The sequence below is a fragment of the Elgaria multicarinata genome, chromosome 3, assembly GCF_023053635.1.
Source record: "Elgaria multicarinata webbii isolate HBS135686 ecotype San Diego chromosome 3, rElgMul1.1.pri, whole genome shotgun sequence".
In the NCBI taxonomy this organism is placed as follows: Eukaryota; Metazoa; Chordata; class Lepidosauria; order Squamata; family Anguidae; genus Elgaria; species Elgaria multicarinata.
The window spans coordinates 58,156,658-58,183,476 of record NC_086173.1 but is presented as its reverse complement, the minus strand read 5'-3'; the positions used below and the strand labels follow the sequence as shown (position 1 = coordinate 58,183,476).

General features: G+C 41.7%; 1 protein-coding gene across 1 annotated transcript in view; it reads right to left on the bottom strand.

Moving 5' to 3' along the window:
• Positions 1-732: 732 nt before the first annotated feature.
• METRNL (meteorin like, glial cell differentiation regulator) overlaps positions 733-26,819 on the bottom strand; it is a 32,857-nt gene continuing 6,770 nt past the window's right edge. Inside the window, exons 2-4 of the mRNA XM_063120415.1 lie at positions 24,318-24,706; positions 4,446-4,505; positions 733-1,824 (exon numbers count right to left, since the gene is read on the bottom strand). Coding sequence (XP_062976485.1) covers positions 1,508-1,824; positions 4,446-4,505; positions 24,318-24,706 — 766 coding nt within the window. The 3' untranslated portion in view covers positions 733-1,507. The remainder of the gene's footprint in view (positions 1,825-4,445; positions 4,506-24,317; positions 24,707-26,819) is intronic.

The window sequence follows — 26,819 nt, the reverse complement described above, 5'->3', positions numbered from 1 at the left end:
CGAAGGAAAACAGTTGAGGAGAATACTGACTAACCATTATAAAACCTGGGAAGAGTGAAAGTGTGGCTTCCTGTGAACAGATGGTAGTGGTAATGCATTTGGATTGATGAGAACTAGGACTATATTTGAGCAATGGAAACATTTGTTAAACTGCATAACACCCTGCTATGAAAGCTCAAGGCAAGAAATGGGGTATTAAAAATGTCACCACCAGGTTCAATTGAACCCCATCCACAAGCTGTCTCTTCAACCCAAATCAAATTAGAATGCTTTTGAAGTATACTCAAACTATGGACATCGCAAATCTCCACGGAAAAGCAAGCTCCATAAGAATGGAGCAGCTATGTGCCTTAGATGACCGAAGCCTGTGCAAGACTGGTATTATTATGATGACCTTCTCAGCTGTTCTTAGGGATGTTAAATGGGAGAGAAGCAGCCTCTCAAAGTTTTCTGAGCAGTCTAAGGTGCTACAGAGTTCAAGACAAGCATCTTGACTTGTACCCAGACAAAGGCAGTACAGACTCTGGAGCATGTGTAAATATTGTGCACAAATAAATAGAACCTCTAGTTAAAGAAGTAGTTCCTCACCTGCCTGATACAGGCACATTTGCCTCTTGAACCATGCAGGTTAAAAGGTAAGAAGCAGGGGAAATGTATGTGCAATGTTTGGTGTTCCTGAGCATAAACAGAATACACAGATCATTACAGTATGGAAGACATGATAACTCTGGCTCAAGTCCAGGAACATTTTATTTCTCTGGAATGGAAACAACTCACCAGCCTGAGCAAAAATTGCAGGTGGCAATTGTACATTCTCTTAATTTTTTTTTAAAAAAGGAAAGCAAGTGTTTGGTTTCATAAATTTCTGTCATAAGAAACAATTTCAAAAAATTGTACACCAAGCTTTTTACAAAGCATCAATGTTAAGATGGTTTTCACCGGTTTCTACCACGCTGTTGTCCATTTATACCATGCAAAATGCTACATCTGCTTAACACATTTTAAAACATTAGTATTACAAAGATACAAAGGTTCATCAGCTGATTGATAGTTTTAAGACATGGAGATTGTGAAGCATTTCTTCTTTTTAGTTGTTCCCCCTGCTCCCCCAAGGAAGTTACAAAAATAATTTAGTTCACATGGACAAGATGTGGGATTCCATTCCAGCCTTGAATCCTTTAACTCGTACCTCAGTCGCTTCCATTAGCGTGCCACTGGCCACAAAAATTGGCTTGTGTGGTTCTCATATTCATAAGATCATAGAAGGTACCTCAAGGGTCATTGAGTCCAGTCTCCTGCAGCAGCAGGAGTCCCTAGACTTAAACCCTCCCTGATAAAAGCTCATCCAGTCTCCTGTGAAGGACCTCCAAAAGTAAGTATCTTTCATTCCTGACATCAGATTACTCCTCTCTCCTTTATTAGTTCCATTTAGATCAGCGCATCTGCAGCAACTAAGAATTAGTTCTGGCTGAGCCCCAAGAGTGACCTACAGTTGAAGAATGCCATTTCAGTCTGGGCCAATTTCACATGGATTTAGCCCTTTGTCCTTGGCCTCCTTGTACATCCTTTGGAAGTCTTTGAAACGAGGAGCACAGCCTAACCTGGCCTCCCCAAAGTGCATGCGGCCCGTAAAGAGGAAGTCTCCTTCTCCTGGTCTGACTCCACATTGGAGCAGCGTCTTGATCTGTCCTTGCCAGCTTCCGCTCTCCTCTGCAGGCTTGAAGATCTTGGTCTTCTGCCTGTAGATTCTATTCACGCTCACATCAATGATGGAATCTTGCTGTTCCTCTTCATTGATTACATTTTGGATGGTACCTCTGACAACTGGTGAGGGGAAAACATATACAATTAGGTTGAGGAATTATATGCAAATACCTTCATAATACACACAGACAGATTGCACTCCCTTTAATGTCAATGGATTCTTTGATAATTAACATTTAGGGCTATTGACTTAATGGCATCCTGGAAGGAAAAGGAGGGAGGCAACCCCAGGTTCTGAAATCTAATAGGAAGTGGGGTACAATTCAAAAGGTGCTGTTCTCATTTCCTATACCCAGAGGGGACTGGGGACTCTGATGTCCGTAGGGTGGTGAATCTGCTCCAAGTTTCAGTCTGAGTCAGCCAAAACCCTACAGAACTATCCAAGGTGCAACGCAGAATTCCTTTACAGTTCTGACTAGCCCTGACTGAAACCTGGAGTGGATTCACCACCCCACTGATATCAAAGCCACCAGCCTCCACTGCTTATACAATGTTATTCTCATTGTATGATCCTGCACTGACGTCTTAAGATTTTTATGTGTTTAGGATTTTAATTGTTAACTTATGATATGATGCCAGACTTGCATTTTTTAAAAAATATGTTTTTACAGTTGCTTGTGATGAAGCATGACGTTGTACTCAAAATATGTCAAGCATAGTAAATGTTTTGCAGTGCTTCAATAAATAGCTCTATTAGCATCTTTTCAGGTTCACCTCACTGTTTGTTTTTGGTCAGTGACATCTTGGGTCACACTGAAGAGCAATTCCTTTTTAAAACTAACAAATCCCACAGTGTCAATATATAATCAGGATTAAGAGTGGTCTGTTTTAAATCCCTCCCTCTCTCTTTATGTATATTACACCATGGCCTTCGTTATTGGGTTGGCCCATAATTTAACTGGCTCCATGTGTAGGTATTATTAGATGTATCAGAGAAAGTAAACAAAAGAGAATACTCGGTACCCTGTTTATTCCAGAAAATACATGCTCTGACCACCATTTTCAGTTACTATACTAATCCTCCTCCAGGAATTTTTCTGGCCCTTTTTTCTCAACTGGGCCTCCAAATACTGAAATATTTCTGCTGCCGAAGAGCACAAAATGGATGTCCTTCTTTTGCATACCACTACGAATTCATTCTACAGAAGGTATCATCAAACAGGGTAAGCATTGTCAAGTTAATTAGATACCAAGACTCAGAAAGGACATTTCAATCACATTCTATTAACGGCTCAGTAATTTAAGTTGAATTCTATGGCACTCTGCCATAGAGAAACACTCACAGCAAGCCACCACCTGTCTGGGCAAGATTTTCCATCAAGAAAACCTAGAGCAATCCCATCGCAATTTCTGGATGTTACATCCTCCTGCCCCTGTTCAGAATATTGCCCATTATGTTCACAATACTACTAGGCTGTATTTATATCTGTAGCACATGTCCAAGACCAGACATGCCCAGCTGTTTCATTATAACATTTACTTGACATTCCAAGCGTGGGAAAATTGCTTTAATGCTATTTAACTATCATAAAGAGGTAAACAGCTACCCCACAAGTCACGTTGGGCAAAACCACTTGTCTCTTTGGGGGAGACAGAACAGAAAAAAGCTACCTTTTATTGACACAGTTCTGATTGTGTGGAACTACTTTAACTTTGAAGGTCTGAAAATTTCAAACAGGCACTTTCTCTCAGGAAAAAGATGTTCAGATCAAAATAGAATAAATGAGCTTATATAACTGTGCTTGATCTGTTCTTCCAAAACCATTTAAGGTAATTTTATGTCATAGGATTTCATATCCACACATTAATCTATAGGACAATTCCAGTGGATACACAAACACAAAAGTTGTTGTTGTTGCTGTGTTTGTTATTATTGCTCAAAGACAGTTCTCTGAATTGGGTCTCTTTTACTTTCAGCTTTTTTGAATGCTTATCCCTTACAATAGTCTTTCAGCATACTGAACAATAACTTTAATGTGGAACTGGTATGAGATTTAACAGCCCAGTTTTGCAAATCAATTAAAACTTCAACAGCGTAAGGGTCAGCATATTATCCTATTCCTGCCAAAGCCTCACCCCATCTTATATTTTGTTATACTTTGTACACATTCTGGGCCAGCATCTTCTTGATACTATGGGGCAAAAAGACCTATGTGGTGGCAAAAGATCTTACTCCATATCTGCACAATAGTGGGATTACATGTAAAATTCTTTCACCCTCTTTTATTTATTTTTTTAAATAACAACTTTAGACAAAAACAGGCTTTTTGTGAATTTAGGCTTTCCTCAAGGGTCTATTTAGGAACATCAAGAGGATAATTCCCTTCTACTTGCCCCTAAAACCTTTGAACTTCTACCTCTATTATTGCCGCCTGTCTCTCTTTGTCCATTGCAGAAAAGAGCTAGTCAAATACAATGGCTTTAATTGAAGCTCTACAGAGCTAAAACCCATAAAGACTTTTTTTCCCTTGCTCCCTTTGTACTTCTCGGACACACTTTGTTTACTCCAAAATGGGGAGAAAAGGACTCCCTTGTTTGTTGCAATCTGGGGCTTTCAGTTTGTTCACTGCTTACTGAGGTTTCTGCAGGCCAAATCTAGCAGATTATCACAAAATGGGAAGAATGGAGTTTTAAAGAGTGATGGTGAACACAACAGTAGCAGAGAAATCAACCAAACTTACCGAAATCACTAGTGCAGACAGCCAAGAGCACTTCCGTGTCACTGCAGGGTCGGCAGGGAGCTAAAAAAGGAAGGAAGGAAGGAAGGCATTTCAGTGTCTCAAGAATGTAAATGACATATAGCAATTTTTACCAAACAGACACCCCACCTTAAGGGTTATGCATGATGCGTCGCTGAAAGGCTTTTCATCTTTCAAATGCTGAATGTATAACATCTTCTTTGTTTCTTCACAAATCACATACATGGGGACTAGTTCATGTGGGAGAAAACCGACTGAAAACGTGTGTGCAAACCAACCCTCAGTTACGGTGGTGACATTTGTGCTTGAACACAAATGTGTCGTAAAGTAATTTGAAAAATAGGATACAGCAGGGGTGGTGGTGAATCACACAGTGAATTGTTGTGTAGCTGGGCTTCTTCTTTAGTCTAAGAAGACTGATTAAAGTATATTACAAGAAATAAAAGGAGGACAGGAAGATCAAGTGGAAACTCAAGGCCAGATCTGTTACAACTCCAAGAACTGGGCAGGCTGGGAACAGTCTGAGACCCAACACTAATCTAATCAAGGCAAGAATGTAGCTGCTCTTTGTACTCAGCCAACTACTTCTACTGAGAAGGTAGCGTTGTTAGAAGTGCAGATGTTTCTATAATACCCTATTCAGTTATGGAATTCCTTTTCTATCAGAGGTCTGCCCTATCTAGAAAGATGCTAATTAAATCTACCCACTGAAAACCCAGTGACTGGGAAAGGGAGGGGAGGAACCACAAATTTCTTTCTGATCCCAACAAGGCACTTGCATCCATCTTAAAAATGAAGATACATCAACTGTGCTAAGCATCTAACATTAATCTCAATAATGGTCACAATATGACAGAAGTATTAAAGCACTTATTGGTGGGCTAGAAAACTGGAAGATTTATATTTAACACCCTTAGCCCCAACATCTTCCAATCATGAACTCTTTTTTTAATGTGCAAGCTGGCAATTCACAGGAGGCAGCAGTAGCAGCTTCTGTGGTCTGACTATATCCTGTGAGTTGCTAAAGTAACGTACTGCTTTGTTCCTACAAGCAGACCACTCATAACAAACAGAGGAAAGGAAGAGGAATTATGGAGCAGAATATCAAACAAGTTGAATTTCCTTTCCAGTACAGGTGTTTAGGATCACAATCTCATAGCCTGATCAGATGATATTCTCCACAGGAAATTCTCAACTTCATAAGAATCTCATGTGGAGAGGATGAACAAGATATAGACCAGCTAAGCTTGTTATTTGAATGCAAAATCTTTCCAATTCTAGCATCCATTCCTAAATGGATAGTGGGGATATGGATCACTGGATGTTCAATTAAAATTGTTCAGCCCAGTTTGCGTGTTACTTTCTCAATTTGAGAACACCACAGGGCAATGAACTCAAGAAGCTCTTATCGGATTGACACTCTACTCCAGACAATCTTGTCCAAAACACCCCATAAACCTTCCTAATGCATTTTCTGTTTTCGATGGCAGTTTAGATAACTCCAATGTTCAGAGGTTCAATCAAACAAAATAAGACATACACAGTACAATAATAATTCAAACTCCAATGGAAGGAAAAGCAATTCCACTGCATTTCCAAAGCTCGGATGCTAACTCTGCTAAACAGGCCATGGCATAATGCCGGCATTGTGCGTGCTTGCTGTCAAATCAACTGGGAATTCCTTTGATGGAGTGTCATGACCTGAAGTAACCTAAGGCAGCCTTTACCCCCACTTGCCACCCCTTGACCTCCCTGCCAACTAGTGCATCTGAAGGCCTTCTATTTTTTTCTCTACAGGGATGGGGGAGGGGAAAGAAGATATATTTTTACGTTCGGCCAGTGTAGGCCCAGATGCCTTGAGTCATTTTCCACTCAAGCTTCTGTTGTTAAGAGGAAAGCACTCACCTACCACAATTAGTCCACAAACTTGCATAGCACTTCTGACTTTCAATTACTCCTTTACAACAAGAAGAAAAAGAATACGGAAGTGTCACAGGAAAAAACCCTAGCCAGCATTAAGTGATCAAAGGTCAACATATTGCTTGTACTTCTACTCCCAGTGTTACTAGATTCACATGAAAAAGATATGGGATTTCAATCCAATTTTGGATTCTTTAACTCATACCTCAATTCCTTCCATTAGTGTGCCATTGGCTTGTGTGGTTCTTGTAGTCATAAGACTATGAAGTTAGAACATACCTCAGAGTCACTGAGTCCAGACTCTAGGTAATACTTCTAATGCCTAGAAGTATTTTGCCGTTACATCCTCAAATAGCAAAACAAGGTGAAAGGTGTAATGTATATTATCTTTTTCATTTTCTTTGTATTCTATTAGCAACTCAAGGAACAAATCCAATTTGCCTAGATAGCAAGTTTGACAGTTTTCTTCAAGTGAGTACTTTGTAATTATACAGCAAAATGATAATCCTCACCATAAGAGAAGTGGACCAATTTGATCATACAAGAGGCCACCTCTTGTTATTTTCTCCAAGCCTGACATCAGCACCCATCACCTTCAGGCAGTGGTTGGAGCTCCAGCAGCTCCACAGGATCCACCTGTGCTGATGCTTGTCCTAAAACGGTGCCCCCCTGAGCTACCATTTTAACATTTGCCACAATGCCCTGGAATACCCACTGTAGCATCACTCTGCGGGCACTCCCAAAGGCCTCTCAAAGTCAGCTCTGATCTTCTCTCTCATCAATTGGCAGTTTTTGATGCTATGAAGGGGGTGCTAAGAAGAACACATTAGAAGAGCACTCTGTTAAGAACATAAGAACTGCCATGCTGGATCAGACCAAGGATCCATCTAGTCCAGCACTCTATTCACAGTGGCCAACCAGCCAATGGCCAGGGACCAACAAGGCAGGACATGGTGCAACAGCACCCTCCCACCCATGTTCACCAGCAACTGGTGCACACAGGGTTACTGCCTCGAATACTGGAGATAGCACACAACCATCAGGGCTAGTAGCCACTGATAGCCTTCGCTTCCAGGAATTTATCTAACCCCCTTTTAAAGCCATCCAAATTGGTGGCCATCACTACATCTTGTGGTAGTGAGTTCCATAATTTAACTATGTGCTGTGTGAAGAAGTACTTCCTTTTATTTGTCCTGGATCTCCCACCAATCAGCTTCATGGAATGCCCCCAGGTTCTAGTATTTTGAGAGAGGGAGAAAAATGTCTCCCTGTCCACATTCTCCATACCATGCATAATTTTGTACACCTCTATCATGTCTCCTTTTAGTCTCCTTGTTTCCAAGCTAAACAATCCCAGTTGATGTAACCTTCCCTCAGAAGGGAGATGCTCCAGCCCCTTAATCATTTTAGTTGCCCTTTTCTGCACTTTTTCTAATTCTCTAATATCCTTTTTTAGGTGTGGTGACCAGAACTGTACAGAGTATTCTAAGTGTGGTCGTACCATAGGTTTGTATAAAGGCAGTATGATACTGGCCGCTTTATTCTCAATTCCTTTTCTAATAATGCCTAACATGGAGTTTGCCTTCTTTACAGCAGCCGCACACTGGGTGGACATTTGCATCGAGCTGTCCACCACAATCCCAAGATCTCTTTCTTGTTTGGTCACTGCCAGCTCAGATCCCATTAGGTTATACTTGAAGTTGGGGTTTTTTGCCCCAATGTGCATCCCCTTACACTTGCTTACATTGAACTGCATCTGCTATTTGGACGCCCACTCTTCCAGCTTGGAGAGATCCCTTTGGAGCTCTTCACAATCCCTTTGTGTTTTAACAACCTTAGATAATTTGGTGTCATCAGTAAACTTGGTCACTTCACTGCTCACTCCTAATTCCAGATCATTTTTGAATAAGTTGAAAAGGATTGGTCCCGATACCAATCACTGTGGGACCCCACTATTTACTTCCCTCCATTGGAAGAATTGGCCATTTATTCCTACTCTCCATTTTCTGTTCTTTAACCAGTTACATAAGAGGACCCCTCCTCTTATTCCATGACTACTAAGTTCGTTCAGGAAAACATCCAGTCTCCCAAACAGAATAAACTCACTTATCTCACAATATTTATAAGGAAAAACTGTATAAATTATAAGGGATGTCAGTCAGGGACAAACACAGTGGAAGTTTGAAATGAGGAGACTTAAGTATTCTCAAAATTCTAACAATCACTTTTAGAAAGCTGAGACAGAGATCCTGCACTCAGTTACACATGTACTAGTTCCATTAAAATCAAAGCAATTTATGCTTCCATTGCATCCTTTTAAGCCAGTATGTAGCAACTATTTCAACCCAAAATCCAGACAAAGGCAAACTAGTTGCTGAACTGGCAGTTGTTTGGATGCCAGTGGTCAGGACTTGATTATATTCATTATGGAAGGAAATCTGTTCCAACACTAGTAGTTCTTCTATAATTATATATGGGCTCAAGAAGTTCAATTTTCTCCAAGGTTGACAACAATTATGATCAAATCTGACTGAATTGGAAACCTTAGATGAGGAAACTAGGAACAGCTGGGAATGGTTGAAAGGGGAGGGGTGTGTTCAAGGGCCAAAAGGCCACAACTGCAAAAAGAAAAAAAGAAGTTCCAGTAATACAAAATAGCAAAAAGCATACACCCTGGATAGCTCCAGTGCTATAGACCAGTAGTGCCTTTGACTATATAAGACAGGGTAGATGGATTAATGCAAATTGAGTCAATTTATATCACTATTTGTCACCAAGATAAGCAAACCATTATTTAAATGAAATGAAGCTGTGCGCTAACTAGTTGCCATAGCCATTGAGGCTGCAGTCAGACACACCTACACGGGAGTAAGCCTCATGAAACACAGTGGAATGTACACACACACACACACACACACACACATATATGATTGCACAGCAAACTACATTTTAAACAATTAAACAGAGCCTTGGATAATCAGGGCTTGTCCATATTGACTACATAATATTGCATTAGGGCATTTTATGGATTTAATGGGTTTGTGTTTGTATACATTCAAGGATATTGCCCAAGTTCATTTATTTTAAGTGTAAGTATGTAGAATTTTCAGAAAAATCAAGTACTGATACTTACTAGGCAGGTCAGGACAGCATGTAGTACAGAGATCACCCAACTAGACTCAGTGGGCAATTCCAGCAAAATACAGAATGGCATCACCTAGATAGGAGCTAGGAGATAAATCCCAATGTCTGATGATAGTCCCTGGTCCCTAGTATCAAATCCCTAATAATGAAACTATATTATTTATTATGCTTTATTTATAATGCTGTCAGGATTGGGCACAAGCTCCCTGGTTTGGCTTTGGACTCTCAGATTTGGAGGCAGAGCTATAAGAAGCCCAGCCAAGTCAGGGTGCAGGGGAGGAAGTTCCCCAAGACCATGCAGGAGTCAGGGATGAATATTCCCAGGGCCTTATCGAACAGGAGATCCATCCCACCCTCCCCATGGGAACTCAGCCTTTGTCAAGAGGGGGAGGGAGCACTGGAACTGACAGATGCCAGAGTTCAGCATAGAGTTAAGTGGGCAGAATTCAAAGGAGGTGGGAGTCAGTCTGCCAGATTGGCTGCCCATTAGAAACTGAGTCAGGAGGACCCTCTCCTTGAAGGAGGAGCCCAGCAAAATCCTTGCTTTGTTTAGCTAATTAGGCTTAACACTAAAGGTGTAAAGAGGTGTTATTAACTGAATAACTAATTTGTAGATTGCACAGTGAGGCTCTGTTGCCTCCCTACACATTAGATGGGATGCTACACATATACAGTACATATTATAACATTTTGCTAAATGTATGGACATCAAGAGGCAGAGCCAGGAGGTGATGTCTCACTTCACCTCTACACTATGGGTTCATGCATAGGGGTGGGTCATGTGATAACTCTCAGATAAGGAGGCAATACCCCAACCTGGCAGACATGTTGAACTCCAACTCCCATCATCCCCAGCCAGCATGACCATTGGAAGTTGCAGCCCAATACATCTGGAGGGTATCAGATTGGGGGAGGCTGGGGTACCTTTCTCCTTTTTTCAAAGAACACTTAAGGGCTGGATAACCAATTCCTAGTCCTCAGTGCTCTGATGCCATTCTGAAAGCAGCAGGAGAAAGCCATGATTGACTCACGCTCCTTCTTCCAATGCTTTAGAGTCATGTCTAAAGAAGATATCCCCAAGGGGGAGGCCGATGTACTGGTACCACATTAGAACATGGAAACATGTATCTCCCTATAGGTGATATGCACATCTCACTCAACCCATTTCAGAAGTGACCCAAAAGTCAATTCATACTCCCACTCACAGCTTCTGAAGAAGCTCCAAGCAGCACTTTGTCTCCCCATCAGGGAAGAAGACTCTTGAAAAGTGCACCACACTTAAGCACCTTGTGTTCACTATTTTAACAAATTATGGTCTTATACCCAAGTTGTACAAGTGCTTGATATCAGCACACTAGAATATTAGATTTAAAGGGTGAAAGCACTGAAAGTCTGCCAGACTCCTGCATTATTTCACTGAAAACCAGAGCCATGTAGACCTGAGGAAAGCTTAAGGTTTCACTACTGGGATTTGCTGCTACAGCTAGAGCCCAAAGTACACAATATATATTAACACAATTTAAGGGCTCTCAATGGTTTTTTTGGATTTGAAAAATTTATTAATCTCCAATTCCCTTTCATTTTTGTTAGGGCTTGTGGCTTATTGTCATAAAAAGAAAAAGAAAACAAAACAAAAAAATGATCTCTTTTAGAATATTTAACATATAAAACAACCCCAGTATTCATGTACAGACATCGCCTGGTGGGACTATGGTATTTCATTAAATGAATTTACAGGTTAAACTGCTTTTAGAAAACTAAAGTCAGGAATTTCAACTGCAGTGCCTTGGCCTGTGCCAAAAGAATGAAACTCTGTTCTCTCTTTCTCTGCCCCTTCCTAGGGGGAAACTGCTTTATACAATGTGGAAAAGCTAGAATATAGGTCTTGGATTAAAGAAATCAGAGTTCAACTCCAACTCTGCCTTAACTTGGCAGCCCTGAACAAGACACTCTAAGACCATTCAGACATATTATACCAAGCCATGGAATGGCATTACACAACCAAGTCTTGGGTATGTGTGCCTCTTCCTCCCCCACTTCTGATTTCATAATAATAATATATTTATTTGTTACCCACCTCTCCCCTCTGGATAGAGGCGGGGTACAACACTAATAAAAACACCGTAAAATACATACAACTAATTCAAACGTTTAAAACGAGTGCATCATTAAAAGCAGCATACCATTAAAAAAGGCATCTTAAAATTCAACTGGGTAGGCCTGCCGGAAGAGATCAGTCTTTATGGCTTTCTTAAATTCTGGAAGACTTAAGTTGACGAATCTCTCCCGGCAAGCCATTCCACAAACTGGGAGCAGCAGAAGAAAAGGTCCTCTGGGTAATAGTTGTCAGCCTTGATTTTGTTGGCTGGAGTAAATTCTTCCCAGAGGACCTGAGTGTGCGGGGCAGATTGTATGGGAGAAGGCGATCCTGCAGGTAGCCTGGACCCAAACCATGTAGGGCTTTAAAGGTGATAACCAACACTTTATACTTCGCTCGGAAACTAATTGGCAGCCAGTGAAGGGATTTTAAGACTGGTGTAATGTGGTCACCCCTAGGTGTACCAACCTGGCTGCCATATTTTGAACTAGTTGAAGTTTCCAGACTAGACACAAAGGTAGCCCTATGTAGAGTGCATTGCAGAAGTCGAGCCTTGAAGTTACCAGCACGTGCACTACCGTCTTTGGGTCTTCCAACTCTAGGAAGGGGTGCATAAAAAAAACAACAACAGTTTACTCAGTTCAGAACCAAGGGAACTATGATTTGCCTTGACATCCAAAGTCCAGGAATTGGAGGAGACGAGGAGGAGAGGGAGGACATATACCCAAGGTCCATTCAGGTCATACCAAACCATGGCATGGCATAATGTGTGATTTGTCAATCTAACATATCTCAAAGGTGCTACTGTAAGTGGTATAATCCTATGTATGCCACTGTCACACAATACAAAAGTAACATATATTGTTAAGAATTCATTGTATTTCATAAGAGTGCTATTCCCAATTATCTGTATATGCTGACTGTTAAGTGATCAGTAACAGACATGACTAGTTGGGTGTACGTGTTATGAGACAACCATGAGTAATGGAATGTATTCTTGGAATTGAAGTGAGGCTGCTACCAGTGAGTAGATTGGGTGCTGGAAGCAGAAACCTGCTTAGCAGAGATACTTTCATCTAGTTATTACTGGTGTCAATACCAGACCAGGCTACAGTGAGAATAGTAGTATGACCAAGTCCGAAAGGAAGGATGAGGTCATTGACATTGTGAAGGATATAAAAGGCAATGGTTAGATCTGGTTGCCCGGAGAGATCCTGGAAGAATGAGACGTCTACCCAACATGATTACGTAAACTCTGCAAGCCATACTTGCCATATTGGTAACAATAAGATCTTAATGATGACTGCTTTGTTGGTCGTGAGGAACAGAACTTTAATTTTACTAAAGAATAGGCTAGCCACAATTTCAGGGACCACAACCCATATAAAATAATTCTTGATACCCAGGAAACTCAGCTGGATTCATAAATATATTACTGAGTGGGGTCTGTCCTTTAAAGCCTCTTGATCTGGTGAATCTCAAGACACACCCATTCTAGTTTGGGAAACAAGCTAGCTAAATGGAGCAGGAAGGAGTTACCCATCTCACCACCCAGAATGCCTTGGGGCAGGGGTGAGAAACTTGTGACTCTCCATATGTTTTGGTCTACAACTCCCATCTCCCCCTTATCATTGCTATGCTGGTTAGGACATTGTAGGCCAAAACACCTGGAAGGTCACAGGTTGCCCCCACCCCAGCCTTAAAGGAATACAAATTTGATGAATGAATTCAAATTCTGTTGAGGCCTTCCCCCAAACAGGCACCTTCAGATGTGTTAGACTACAACTCCCACAACCCCAGCTGGCCAAAGTACATGTGATGTTTGACCTTCGGTAGCTGTTCTTTAAAAAAAAATCAGTCACACCAGGGAGTGTGCAGGGAGACAGATCGGGACTGAAGCATGGACAGCTTTGCTCTTTCTAAGGTCCCGATTAGAACTGGATTCCCTCACTCCACACACCTGTAATTGGCACTGGGAGAAAAGCTCCCATTGGAGCAGAACAGCTAAGCAAGGGCACAGCAAACATCGCATCTAGTTTGGCCCTGAGGCCCTAAACATGTGGCATTGATAGAGCAATTCCCCTGACCGGTTTGCTGCCTTTCTGCCTACTGTGTCTTATTATGTCATGTCTTCTATTAATGCATGCAGGAGTATGCTCTCTATCTAAGTCAGGTCCTATTTATTATTATTTATTTATATAGCACCATCAATGTACATGGTGCTGTACAGAGTAAAACAATAAAATAGCAAAACCCTGCCGCATAGGCTTACAGTCTAATAAAACGCATTGCCTTAGTCTATTCACATGACCATTCTGAGGTGAACAAATTATGAAGCCACCCCAAATTAAATTTCCCTAATTGTGCTGTGATTGGTCAAATACTTGAGTTTACATTTCATCACCTTCCGGCTCACCCAACCTCCATTTCAGAACTTAGAGACTTCTATCTACACTAAATTACATGTCCTTTTTGTTACGATTGAAAGGAAGGAGACCTTAAAATAATCTTGTTTTACTTAGTAGGAAGGAGGAGAAGCCTCCAAGAAGATTTTTTTGTTCCAAGAAGGTAGCTCACCATAAGTGCCCTGCCCCCTTTTAGTGGCAAGTTCTTATCTGGTATTCTGCTCAAGCACAAGAATAACTTTCCCTTGCCCTCCAGTATCAGGACAATAAAACCAAGAGCTGGTATATATTAACCCAGGCTGGAACCCTGCCAGGAAAGTGTCTCAACCCCATATGGAATCCAGATTGGAGTGGAATTGAATTAAATGACTAGGAGCTGGTTAAAGTTAAACTTGGAAAGCAAGTTAGTGAAAAAAGATCAAAGTTTAAGGAAGCCTTTAAAAATAACCTAAGCAATACTTTATGAGTTGCTTCTAAAAGAGAGAATAGGTGTGAGAGGACATGGAAGTTCATTTCAGTGTTTTTTCATTTATTCCTGAGCAATTTAAGATTGCAACACCTGGAATGGCAACATCTGGAACTGCAGCCAAAAAAAGCTATAGTCAATACTTGAAACCATTGCTGGTTAAAAAGGCACAATTTACACAAGCTTCTCTTGTGCAAATCTCAGTGAAGTGAAAGTGAACTGCACATGCAAACTACCTCAAAGTAGACTTTTACGATCCATACACTGGAGTGCATTCATACATTTCTTGCCTGAAGCAAGAATGTAGACTGGTTAAATGTGTTACAGCAGAATCTCAGAAAAACCACCACTGAATCCAATGCCGCATTGTGTAATTATTTCAGACTGTTGCTAGCTCGCTCTAGCTCTAAGGTTTTATCCTCTAAGCACAATGGTGGGCAACCTGCAACCTTTGGCCTAATTTCATCTTAATTTTTAAAAGCCCTCCGAAAACAATCAATTCAGACCTCTAGCAAGTGCAATCTCTCCCTGGCCTTAGCTAGATGGGGCTTTATCCCGGGGCGATACCCAGGATCATCCCTGTGTGTTCACATGACACACAGGGGATCCCGAGATCAGGGAGGGATGATCCCTCCCTTGCCCCAGGATCTCGCCCTCCACTTTAGGCCCGGTTTTTCCAGTCTCAGGCTAAGCATGTGGCTGGGCATCGCAGTTTGTCCCACGCACGGGGCACAGAGCTCCTCAGGAGCTCTGCGCCCATCGGGGGTGGGATGGGGTGAACAGGGATTTTTTTAATAAAAAAACCCTACCTGTGAGCATACATGCGCTCATGTCACTTTAAAAACAAAAAGGCAACCCCTTTCCTTCTGAGGCCATCGCGCACCGCGTGTGAACAGAGAGGGAGAACTTGTGATAAAAATATTGCGGGATCTTCACGCCTCCATTGCACTAGACTGCTAGGTGTATTTGAGGCTCCTCTCCCCCAGCAGCCTGAAGAGTTGAACATGCAAGGGAAAAGGCTGGGTGCGTGAGAGCAAGGAAGGAGTGGACCCTGCCCACTTTTGGCTCCCACCCCCACCCTGCAGCCCCCAACTAAACTATTCCTGAGAGAATGAGGCCCTCAGTGAAAGTAAGGATTCCCAGCCCTGCTCTTGCGCACTTCACCCAAGTGTGTTACTCTCAAATTTAACCGTACTCCATTTGATATATCCAGCAGAGCCAGTCTCACAATAAACTAGGTGCAGCACAGCCCTAGGCATGGTTACTCAGAAGCAAGCACCACTGAGATGAATATTATGACTGCAGCCTTTGTTTCTAATGTACCTTTGTGCATGGAGGCAATGAACTGGACTGGACACTCAGCCGAAGAGTGTTATCCTCTTTCCATTTTATAGTCAATGCACAGAGACCCACCCAATGAAATGGGCAGCTTCCTTTTTAAAAGACTAAAGCAGAAATCCAAGTATCCCCACCCCAGCCTTTAACTCTTGGCTACATAATCCAACAGGATTACATCTTAAATTTGCCTTCCTCAATGGTTGTACTAAGATAAGCGCACATCTTACCCAACCAGTCAGGGGGAAAAACACTTCAAGGATTAAGTAAGAACTCTGTGCTGGCTGGCTCAAAATTGACTGGGCTTCTTAAATAAGTATACAAGGTTTTCTTTCCATTAATCTGCATCACATTATTCTGAGTACTGGCAGAACCAGCTAGCCCACTTTTTTTAAATGCACATGTGGAGGATTAGCAAAAGAAAGAAAGCATTCATTTATTAATTTTAATAACCTCTTTTGCTTCTGAAGAATGAGATGCAATACTATTGGTATGCCTCCTCTCCCCTCCCCACTTCTGCCACTGCTTTTGGGTGTAACCATGCTTTGGCTCTGAAAACATCACTTTTTTGTGAAAAGGTCATTATGTGCCTTTTGGCAGGGAAAACTCTGTAAAGCAGGTTCCAGGGGCCTGTGCAGCTTCAAATAAGCTAGACCAAGTGACTCTTTGCTCACACATCCTTCCGCCCTTTCCTCTCCTGCCAACAAAATTTAATCCCAGTAGAGCAGGGGGGAGGGGGTGTTGAAAAATAAAACAAGATTCAGACAAATGTCTACTTGACCTTTGAAGGAAAAGCTAGGAGGAAAAGGGGGGAATCAGCTTCATTAATTGAATTGTAATCCATCTAGTGACTGTAAGGTCACCTAGGAGCTGCTCAGACTGTACTTCCTACCCTAACCCATGTAGAGAAGAAGAGAAATTTTCAAGCTCCAACAATCTCCTGCCGCACCTTCATTACACTTAGAATATAATGCCAGAAACAAGAGGACCTGGCACAGATATAACACTGATATGCTTTTAACCATGGCTAAGATGTCAGGATCAGGCGGACCACTTACTCTTCCCCCCTCCATTGAAATGAATTCCTCCTCCCCTTTCATTATAAAGATTAACCACAGCAAAGCATTACATTGCCATCAGTGTTAGCCAATATCAATCCAATCCTGAAAGGGTTACATGTTGTTGTTTATTCGTTCAGTCGCTTCCAACTCTTCGTGACTTCATGGGCCAGCCCACGCCAGAACTTTCTGTCGGCCGTTGCCACCCCTAGCTCCCCTAAGGTCAAGTCTGTCACCTCCAGAATATCATCCATCCATCTTGCCCTTGGTCAGCCCCTCTTCCTTTTGCCTTCCACTTTCCCTAGCATCAGCATCTTCTCCAGGGTATCCTGTCTTCTCATTATGTGGCCAAAGTACTTCAGTTTTGCATTTAATGCCATTCCCTCAAGTGAGCAGTCTGGCCTTATTTCCTGGAGTATGGACTGGTTGGATCTTCTTGCAGTCCATGGCACTCAGAATTTTCCTCCAACACCACAGTTCAACCTGGCCTATTTTCATAAAGATCCCAGGCTATAGTTATCACAGAGTAGGGTCTGAAATGGCTTGACCATGCTCTCTCAGAAGATACTGCGTAACCACCAAGGTTGTTTAAGGACTCCGGTACCAAGTACCAGTGAAGTCGAGGAACAAGACTGGAGAAGTGAGTGGAAGAATGACCTTACTTGATATCAATGCAAGTGCTGTCTACCAAACAAATAGGAATGAGAATGTCTTTACTTGATGGTGAAACCATAACAATGATGCAAATGTGATGCAAATCGGGGGTTTTGTCATGAGACCAATGATAAAATGGTACAGATGTTCCTAAGTTCAAAGATGTCCTGGGAAGCAATGTGCCAATCAGATAACATACCCAGATGTTGGGACTTCAGAGGAACTTCAAAGAACTTGAAGAAACTATGCAAGGGCACTGCAGAACAAAGGGTACCATACAAGGATAGGGGTTACTTGCTCACAAAACAAGATGTGGGGGCCCATAGGACTAGTGGAAACCTCGCCTCATAGACAGGCCTTTCCACATTATGCTTACAACCATCCAATACAGAGCTTTAATATACCATGGCCCTTGGAGTCAATATGACTGGCTCATGTAACCACCATGCAACCTCTTCTGTTTTGCATTCTTTCTCAAATAAAATAAAATTCTGAGTCTGTGGTGATGTTTTTGTCCCTATTTGGACCTGGCTTGCTTACCTAATGGGATTATCTGAATCCCAGAGAGACCCAAATTCTGTAATGCATAACTGCGCTACTTTTCACTGCATTTTTAGCCATCATCAAGAGATGGGCAGTATAAGATCTACAGTCGGTCCACTGTGGTTTTCTGAACACTGTTCTCCCCAACCATGCAATTCATATTCCAGTAGAAAACAGGGTTGGATCACTGGATGAAAAGAAATCTGGCATTCCAATAAATGCAGTATCAGGAATTGTGTGACATTTTACAACTGGTGAGGAATATGCCTACCCAGAATCTGTTCCAACTATCATCTTCTGCAGATGTTCATAGAGGGGGACATCATTACCTGCCAAGTTCCTTCATCTCTTTCCCCCTCCCATACATGCTGCACTACTACAGAGAAAGTGCTTTCCAAGGGCTGTATTCCTCAAACATTAACAAGCAACCAATGGGAAAGAGTTGGTTATTGTTCACACTTAACTTAATTGGCGTTTGAATGTAGGAATTTATAAATGTTTTCAACTAGCTACTGGACATTAAAATATAGGAAACCCATAAAGCAGCAGAACTTGCCTTATAACAAGCAGATCCCATCAAGATAGAAGAAATGTTTGTTAAAGTTTGACTTGCCTAATGCAGAATAACCCCTGAAGGTAGCAGGGGCTTATATTTCTGAATTCCAGTAAATTAAGTTTGCAGATCTTGGCTAAAGCACAAGGAAGCAATTTTGCAATGAAAACCTAGAGCTTGGACTTTAAAGCACTTTCAGTATATGGAGCACACACTCATGGAGTAAAGTGCTTTTCAACATGAATAAGAGGATTGGAATCCTTGCTGAACAGCTGCAAAGGAAGATTATTCAGGCTCAGTGAGAGACCCCCAACTTTCCTTCTTTTCATTTTAAAGAAAAAGTTTGAGGCAGCAGTGTATTTTCAATGCAGCCATTACCTTTGAGCAAACCCTCTTTGTTTATTCTAGAGTGATTTAATAAAGCTCCCATTGCAGATTTATGCTATTGTAAAATGGGATGGGGGCAGGGGGGCTGTATTTAATTTTATTAGTTGTCTTCACAGCTGGCAGTAGTGCCACTTGACACAGTTGCACTCACACTGCTCTCTGAAGATTTTAAAGACAGTTACATTCTGCAATGTACTGCCATAGAGGCCTACACAACTGTTGCAACTTGTGCCCTTAACAATCTTGTGATGAACTTCCCCCTCCTCTGTTACAACTTACCCCAAGGCTTGAAACATGGTTGGGTCTTCCACACACACCTATCATACACATCAGAAATTGTTACTGATAGGGGCGGGGAATACACATTGTAATAATGTGTAGGCAAGGGATAAGTTGTATTAGATGTTTCAGAGGAAAAGTCACAAGGCTGACATTTTTAATGGTATCCTCCATGTTGTTCCTCCCTTAGATCCCAGATTTCAAGAAGGGCAGACTTCATCCTTGCAGAGTTTACTTTGTTTTGTGCTAGAACCCCAAGATCCATCAACCAGAGCCAGGTGCAAAATATATGTACTTAGAATTCAAGAACTGTGAGCTCAAGAATTTATTTTGAGTACCAGAGCTGAACTGAGCTCACAGTCCTGCCATGTACACAAAACACTTCTTGTTCCCACCCCACCCCTCTTTTTTCAGCAGTATATTTTAGGGTAAGGGAGAATAATTTTATTACTGCTATTGGTAGTCAGAAATGGTACATTTGGTAGTCAGAAATCCTGAATGATTTACTGTAAATTACTCAAGAGATCTACCAGTAGATACAATCTAAGTTCTGTAGGTCACATGGTGAAACAAGAAAGCAAAGCAACTGCAGCATGAGTTGGCCAATATCACCTGGAGGATGGATTTCTTCAATTCTAAGACACACTTTTCCCCCCATATAAACATCTCTAAAACCGGGGTGCGTCTTAGAATCGCAGGTGCGTTTATTATTTCTTAGAATCAAAGCTTTTTTTCTGTTGGTGGTACTGAAATTAGTGTGCGTCTTAGAATCGAAGAAATATGGTACATTGCTTTCAAGAGCACAATCCAGTGCAACCCTTCATGGAAAATGGTGTCATATACAGCAGAAAGTGACAAGCTCTTCTTGCCATGTAAATAATTTCTGAACACAGATTACATTAGTCCTTTCCAACGATCTGACTCCAACTTCAGTCAACTACACCAGTGAACCAGCAGTTCATTTTCAGCCACTGGAATGGGACAGAACCCACATGTTGACATCCAAAACAGAGCATCCCCAGGTACTACTCATCCACAAAACACTGCTTACAAAGTAAGGTGCATTTATATTGGAAATAATTTTGTTCCTGCTTCTGTCACTCCTAAGTACCAGGAATTATCATGGCATGATAGCAAGTCCACTATACCATAAGTATTGGAGTTCAGGTCACTATTGTTTTTACTTAAAGAAATTTCTCTTGCTGCAATTCCTTTTCTAGTCCTCACTAGAGGAGACAGAGAAAATGTGGGTAAATAATGCTACAGCACTGGCTGGTTAGGCATCAGGGGAATAAATAGCTAAGGATTAAGGGAATAAATAGCTAAACCAACAGAATCAGGTTTATAGCACAGTGTTAATTCACTGGTCCACGAAGCTCGCTCGGGAACTTGAGTTTTCATGGCATTATTTGCAAAGCCTGGACTGAGTAGAAAGGAGAGTGTAAACTAATAAAATGCTGGATCTACTAATTAAAACTCTGGTACTCTGCCAAGCACTGCTTGCTTATGTGCTGATGCACTCTGCAATGTCATGATTTTGAGGCCACAGCAGGTCATTAAAGTGTTAGTAAGATGACTGGTGAGCTTTGATCATAGCTAAGTTAGGAAACAAGCAGAAAAATTAAGGGCAGGGTTCAATAACATCATTGGGGTGTATGAAAACATACAAACCAACATTTTGCTAATGAGAGATGGTGATGTCAAGAAAAACTCAGCTCAAATGGAAAACTTTCTTAAGTGTCATCTCAAAACTTTATGGCCACCTCCTTTCAGTTCTCCTTTTTAGAAAACAGTAGGGTCTAGTTCAGTACCCATAAAAAGCGAGATGGTGACTACAGATTTCTCAGGCCAGGTCAGGATCAATGACAGATTTTCTTGGGCAACTGAAATGAGCCTATCTCCATCTCTTCAGTAAGAGAGACCAATGCTTCAGTTCTACCCATTTACCTAGGACTAAGCCCGATTGAGTGTAATGGGGATCAGTTCTGAATAGACATGCATAAGACTGTGCTGTAAATGTAAGATTTGAATCTGGTATATTATTATTATTATTATTATTATTATTATTATTTATTTATTTATATAGCACCATCAATGTACATGGTACTGTACAGAGTAAAACAGTAAATAGCAAGGCCCTGCCGCATAGGCTTACCCACATCTCTAGATCAGCCTTTCCCAATTTGGTGCCAAACAGATGTTTTGGATTATAACTCCCTGCATTCCTGACCATTGGCCATACTGGTTGGGACTGATGGGAGTTGTAGTCCAAAACATCTGAAGGACACCAGGTTGGGGAAGGCTGCACTAAAATTTCACCAAAAGATCATTCCTTATTTCTCTATATCACAGATGCTCCTTTAAGGAAATATACACAGCTCTGGACAACTGAGCTATACCTGTGATTTTCTTTTTTAAACCCAACCTTTCAGTTCAGCCTTGCAAGATCCTAAGAGCCCCAAATATTGCTACTAGTTTGTAATTTGAGTTTTCGCAGTGAGATAAGGAAACATCTATTGTACTCATGTTTTGCCTGCAAATGCCCCCAAATGATATCCCATTGTCAGAACAGCTGGCCATTAAAGGAGAGAAATATGTATAAAAGCATCAGATTTCTCTAACACTCTGGGACATTTGGCCAGCCAAGATAGATTCACAATGATAAATCATATGAAGAATTGTATTTTTTTTACACATTGTGATGTTTCAATGGCGAAAAAAATTAATTTGATTCTTATCACAGAATCTGCATAAAGGTTTGTTAGAATATATGTTGTTATAGGCTGCAGCTGCAATCCCTATACCCACTGATCTAGGAGTATAGGCTATATTGGATGCAGAACAACATAAGTCCTACTTAAAGAAGACCTACTGAAATGAATGGGACTTCAGTTAGACTGACTAACTTAAATCTTGCTCATTTCAATGGGTCTACTCTAACTAGGACTCATTGGATTTTATCCATACTATTCTATACATTCTGAATACAATGTAAAGGATTGAACTAGAAATGTTGCAGCGATGAAGGCTCTGTAGAAATATTTAATCTAAAAATATTCAACTTTAAAATATCTCAGGCAATAGAAAGATACAAACATTTCTGAAAGCAAAAACATTTAATATTTAGTTGCAATGGCAAACGCGCCACCTATCAACTGCTGCAGGGAACTACAGCTGCTCTAGCAGCTGTAACAGATCAGGACGCTACACATGCAAGGTCTCCAAAGAGCAGATGTCTACAATCAGACACTTTGAATTGACAGAGAGCCAACACTACTTTGCACAACAGAAAATATCTACTTGCAGATAGGGTGACCATATGAAAAGGAGGACAGGGATCCTGTATCTTTAACAGTTGCATTGAAAAGGGAATTTCAGCAGGTGTCATTTGTATATATGGAGAACCTGGGGAAATTTCCTCTTCATCACAACAGCTAAAGCTGCAGGTACCCTGCCCTCTTTTAAATCTGTTGCTCTAATATAGCTCCTGCACCTTTAACTGTTGTGATGAAGACAGAATTTCCCCAGGTTCTCCATATATACAAATGACACCTGCTGAAATTCCCTTTTCTATGCAACTATTAAAGATACAGGAGCCCTGTCCTCCTTTTCATATGGTCACCCTACTTGCAGAAGTCAAGAAAAAATGCACACACACACACACGTTCTTAGTAACAGATTACGAAGTGGTGTTGCAGTAAGCACAATTACAGACAGCTCAAAGAATACGCTCCAGTAGAATATGTTAGTCTTACTAACACTGCTCCACTGGAAAATAGTACTATGCCCTGGGGCACGCTGGGAGTTGTAGGATTGTGTCCTTCAAAAGTGTACTTTATACCATACTGCTGTTTTGAGGGCGAAGGACTCTAGGCATAAAGTCACGAAATGTGTAAAGATGTGTGCATGGACACAGGTTGGAACAAGAGAGGCACTGTTAATTACACTGCATGACAAGCTGTACCATCATCACTGTGATGCGAGCGCTACAAGAAAGTGATGAGGGGGGGACACCACACCTTCATAACAATGAGTAATTATGTCAATGAATAGGGATACCTATAAGAAGAACAAAACCAAAACAATAGGAGTGGAATAAGGACGGAAGTCTCTGCTGAACAACCACAAATGGTTAAATTGCTTGCCATTCAAACCACTGTAGATGTAGCACAACAGGAGCATGCGATTCTTACACCTGGGTAATTGCAACTTCATATTTGGAACTGGTTGTTCATGTGGGAAGAGAGCCCTGTGTTATCATCGTGATTTATTATTATTATTATTTATTGCATTTTTATACCGCCCAATAGCTGAAGCTCCCTGGGCGGTTCACAGGGAGGCCCTTCTCACAATTCACATCTGCACATAAGGAGGTGGCAGGAAGCAGCCACCCAAAATGCGTGGGGATATGCAATGTTTTACCTCAGTTAAAACTGCAGTCTACACAAGTTGTTAATTTAAGGAACAACATGCAAAGTTGCATACAATGACCTGGTAGGAGAGTATCAAATACCTAGCTTATTTATTTTTAAAGTTCTCATTTTTTTCTACCTAAATGGCACTCGTCTTCACGGTGGCCATACCTGAAGAGTGCGACTAAAGAGTGACTAAATCAGGACTGGCTTTAACATTAGGGAGAGTGAGGTGGCTGCCCCAGGGAGCAGATTTTTGGTGTCATGAGGAGGCCCTGGATGTTAAGTTATTAATTTATTCTTATCGTGTTTTTTATTGCCAGAGAGGTGGAGACATGCTTGTAGGACTTTCTGCCTCAGATGCCAAAAAAAAAAAAAATGGTTAGCCTTGAGCATTATGCACCTTGACTTGGCTGATGGGCAGTGTTTCTTCAGCCAGCCCTGGACTAAATAGTTTCCTTACCTTTCCAACTACTTCACACAGCCAGAAAGCCAATAGATTGTAGACCCCAGCATACTATTTTCACACATTTATTTTGGCATGCATTAATCATGTAAGACCAGGAAAGTACACCTTCAGGCCATCATCTCATAACTCACCAGAAACCATGTGCAAATCAGATGCTATCCCCTTGTTTATCAGTTCATACTGGAAGCCCGTAATCTTCCGACTAATGTCCTGCTGAGGAGCAGCCTCGACGAAGAGTCCGCCCTGATCAAAGCTGAAGCAATGCACTCTAGTGGGGCTATGATCTCCATCTTGGACCAGCAGTTTCAATTCTCCAGTTTTTTCCAAATAAATATTTGCTCCTGCGGAGTCCTTGAAAGGCTTTATGCAAACAGTCCAATGTTTGGAAGAGGAAGATATAATATTGGGTCGCAGATTGACTATCAGCGCTCCTGTGGGATACATCCATTCTATGGATCCTTCAGAACAGCGGAGGTAGACCTGTTCAACATCTTTTTTGTGGGACTCATGCGTTAATCCACTAGGGAAAAGAAGGAGAAAGATGGAGAAGTTATTATAAAGATGCCTCCGTTTATTTTAAGACAAGAAATATAGCTTCAGAGATTCAAAGACATAGAGGTTCAAAAAGGCTTTTAATTATGTTAAGAAGTATTGATGCTTATCTCAAAACATTGCAACAAATGATGCAGGATGTCAGAAAGTGCAAGTGAAATTCTTTCTCCCAAAGCTGATAAACCATGAGGACAGGATGGAGAATAGGATACACAGAGGTGACTGTGGGGTTGTGGAAAACTGATGATGAACAACTTAGGGCCACCTAATTCTCTCTTTTTTAGAGCAGCCCTTCCCCAAAGCTGCTAGCTGCTGCTAGCACTGATTGCTAAGGTGTAAACACAGTGGTCTGCCATAATTCTTTTCTCTCTTTCTGCTAGCTGCTGTTTTGAACAAATGATTTTGAGTGTGTGTGAGACTTCCAGGGCAAGCACAAATGGGTTATATCATTTGATATGGGGAACTGTTCTGGTGACTCCCAGCAACTAATATAAGACCCTAAAAATCTGTCTGACATTTTCGGGGTGGTTCCTTGTCACACTGGCAACAGTGAGGCATAAGGTACTGCCTGCTACTTGTGAGCAGATGTAGTGCATTGGTGTCCGTACTATTTTATCTGTGGTGGGCGTTATTCATAATCAGGGCCAGCGCTGCCATAGAGGCAGCTCAGGCGGCAGCCTAGCGCGCCAAGCAAAGGAGGGCGGTGAACGGCGCGCCCGGAAGCTGCTTCCGGGTACACTGTTCCAAAGCCGCCGCCCCCCAACCCCCACATTCTGGCTTCGAAGCCAGGAGCGGGGGTTGGGGGGCGGCTTCAATACAGTGCGCCCAGGGGTGCTGTTCTGAAGCCACCGCCCTGCCCCCTAACCCCAGCGCCCTGGCTTCGAAGCCAGGAGCAGGCACGGGGGTTGGGGGGCAGCTTTAGTATGGTGCACCTGCCTAAGGCACAAAATAGTCTGGCTTCTGTTCATAATGAAGGGCTTGGACCACAAACCAGACATGGAAATCAGAGTTTAAATCAGCACAGGTGCAAAAGCATTAGCCAGTGGATCACCTTGGCTGTCATCATGTAGAATTTCACCTATAACATGTAAGGCTCTTCCCCTATAGATGTAAGAGTGTTCTTTGAATCCCCTGTGTCTGTGGGTAAGAGAAATGGATCAATGCTCAGTGCAGTCAGTCCATGAATAATCTCACCTCCCAATGCAAAGATGTCTTTCCATCTCCACCAACTCTGGAAAGTGACAGGTTTAACTAGGTCATGAGTATTGAGCCAAGTCAACTCCAGTGTATCTTGACACACTCCATGTTCTGAATCATCCATTCCAATAAGAGCTTGATGTGAACCCTAACAGTTTGCTCTTCCCAATCCTGCTTCTCCCCCTTTATGGCTTGTGGAATATAATTGGCTTCAATGTAAAGTTCTGCAATGTACTCATTTTTCTTTCGGCAACAAGAAAAGCTCACAGATATCATCTCATGCATAAAATCATTGGGCCAATGTCAAGGTCACCAGTTGCAGAAACGTCAAAGCAAAAGTTGTATTTGCTTCTCCAGTGGTCTTAGACTTTCCCTTTGGGATTACTTTAATCTCTCTGAAGAGAGATTGTATTTTGGAACTAGAGTTGTTGTGGTATGATATTTGGTCTTTGCAGAGTGCCCCTGAGCATGTGTCAGTTATTTTGCCCTCACCACTGATAAATGACAGGCACACTTAAGATAAAATAGTGGGGCATTCAGGTAGACTTGACTGACTTTAGAAGTTAAATAATGAAGGTAGTAGCTCCCTTGGAATAACTGCTCTATCCTCCTTATTTGGTTCAGCTGCGCAACAACCCTGTGAAGTGAGCTGTAATCGCAGTTCCCATTGGAAGTGATGAAGGACACAGACTTCTTAAGGGCAGTCAATTTCTGCTTTTAAGAAAGAGTATGAATTTAGCTCTGAATTTAACATGCTGCTAAACAGGCTGGCATTCCTGAGCACGGCATATACTGACTTGCAATGATGGGAGTTGTAGTCCAACACCTTTGGAGGGCACCAGGTTGGGGAAGGGCTGCTCTGAACAAAAAAAAAGAGAAGTAGA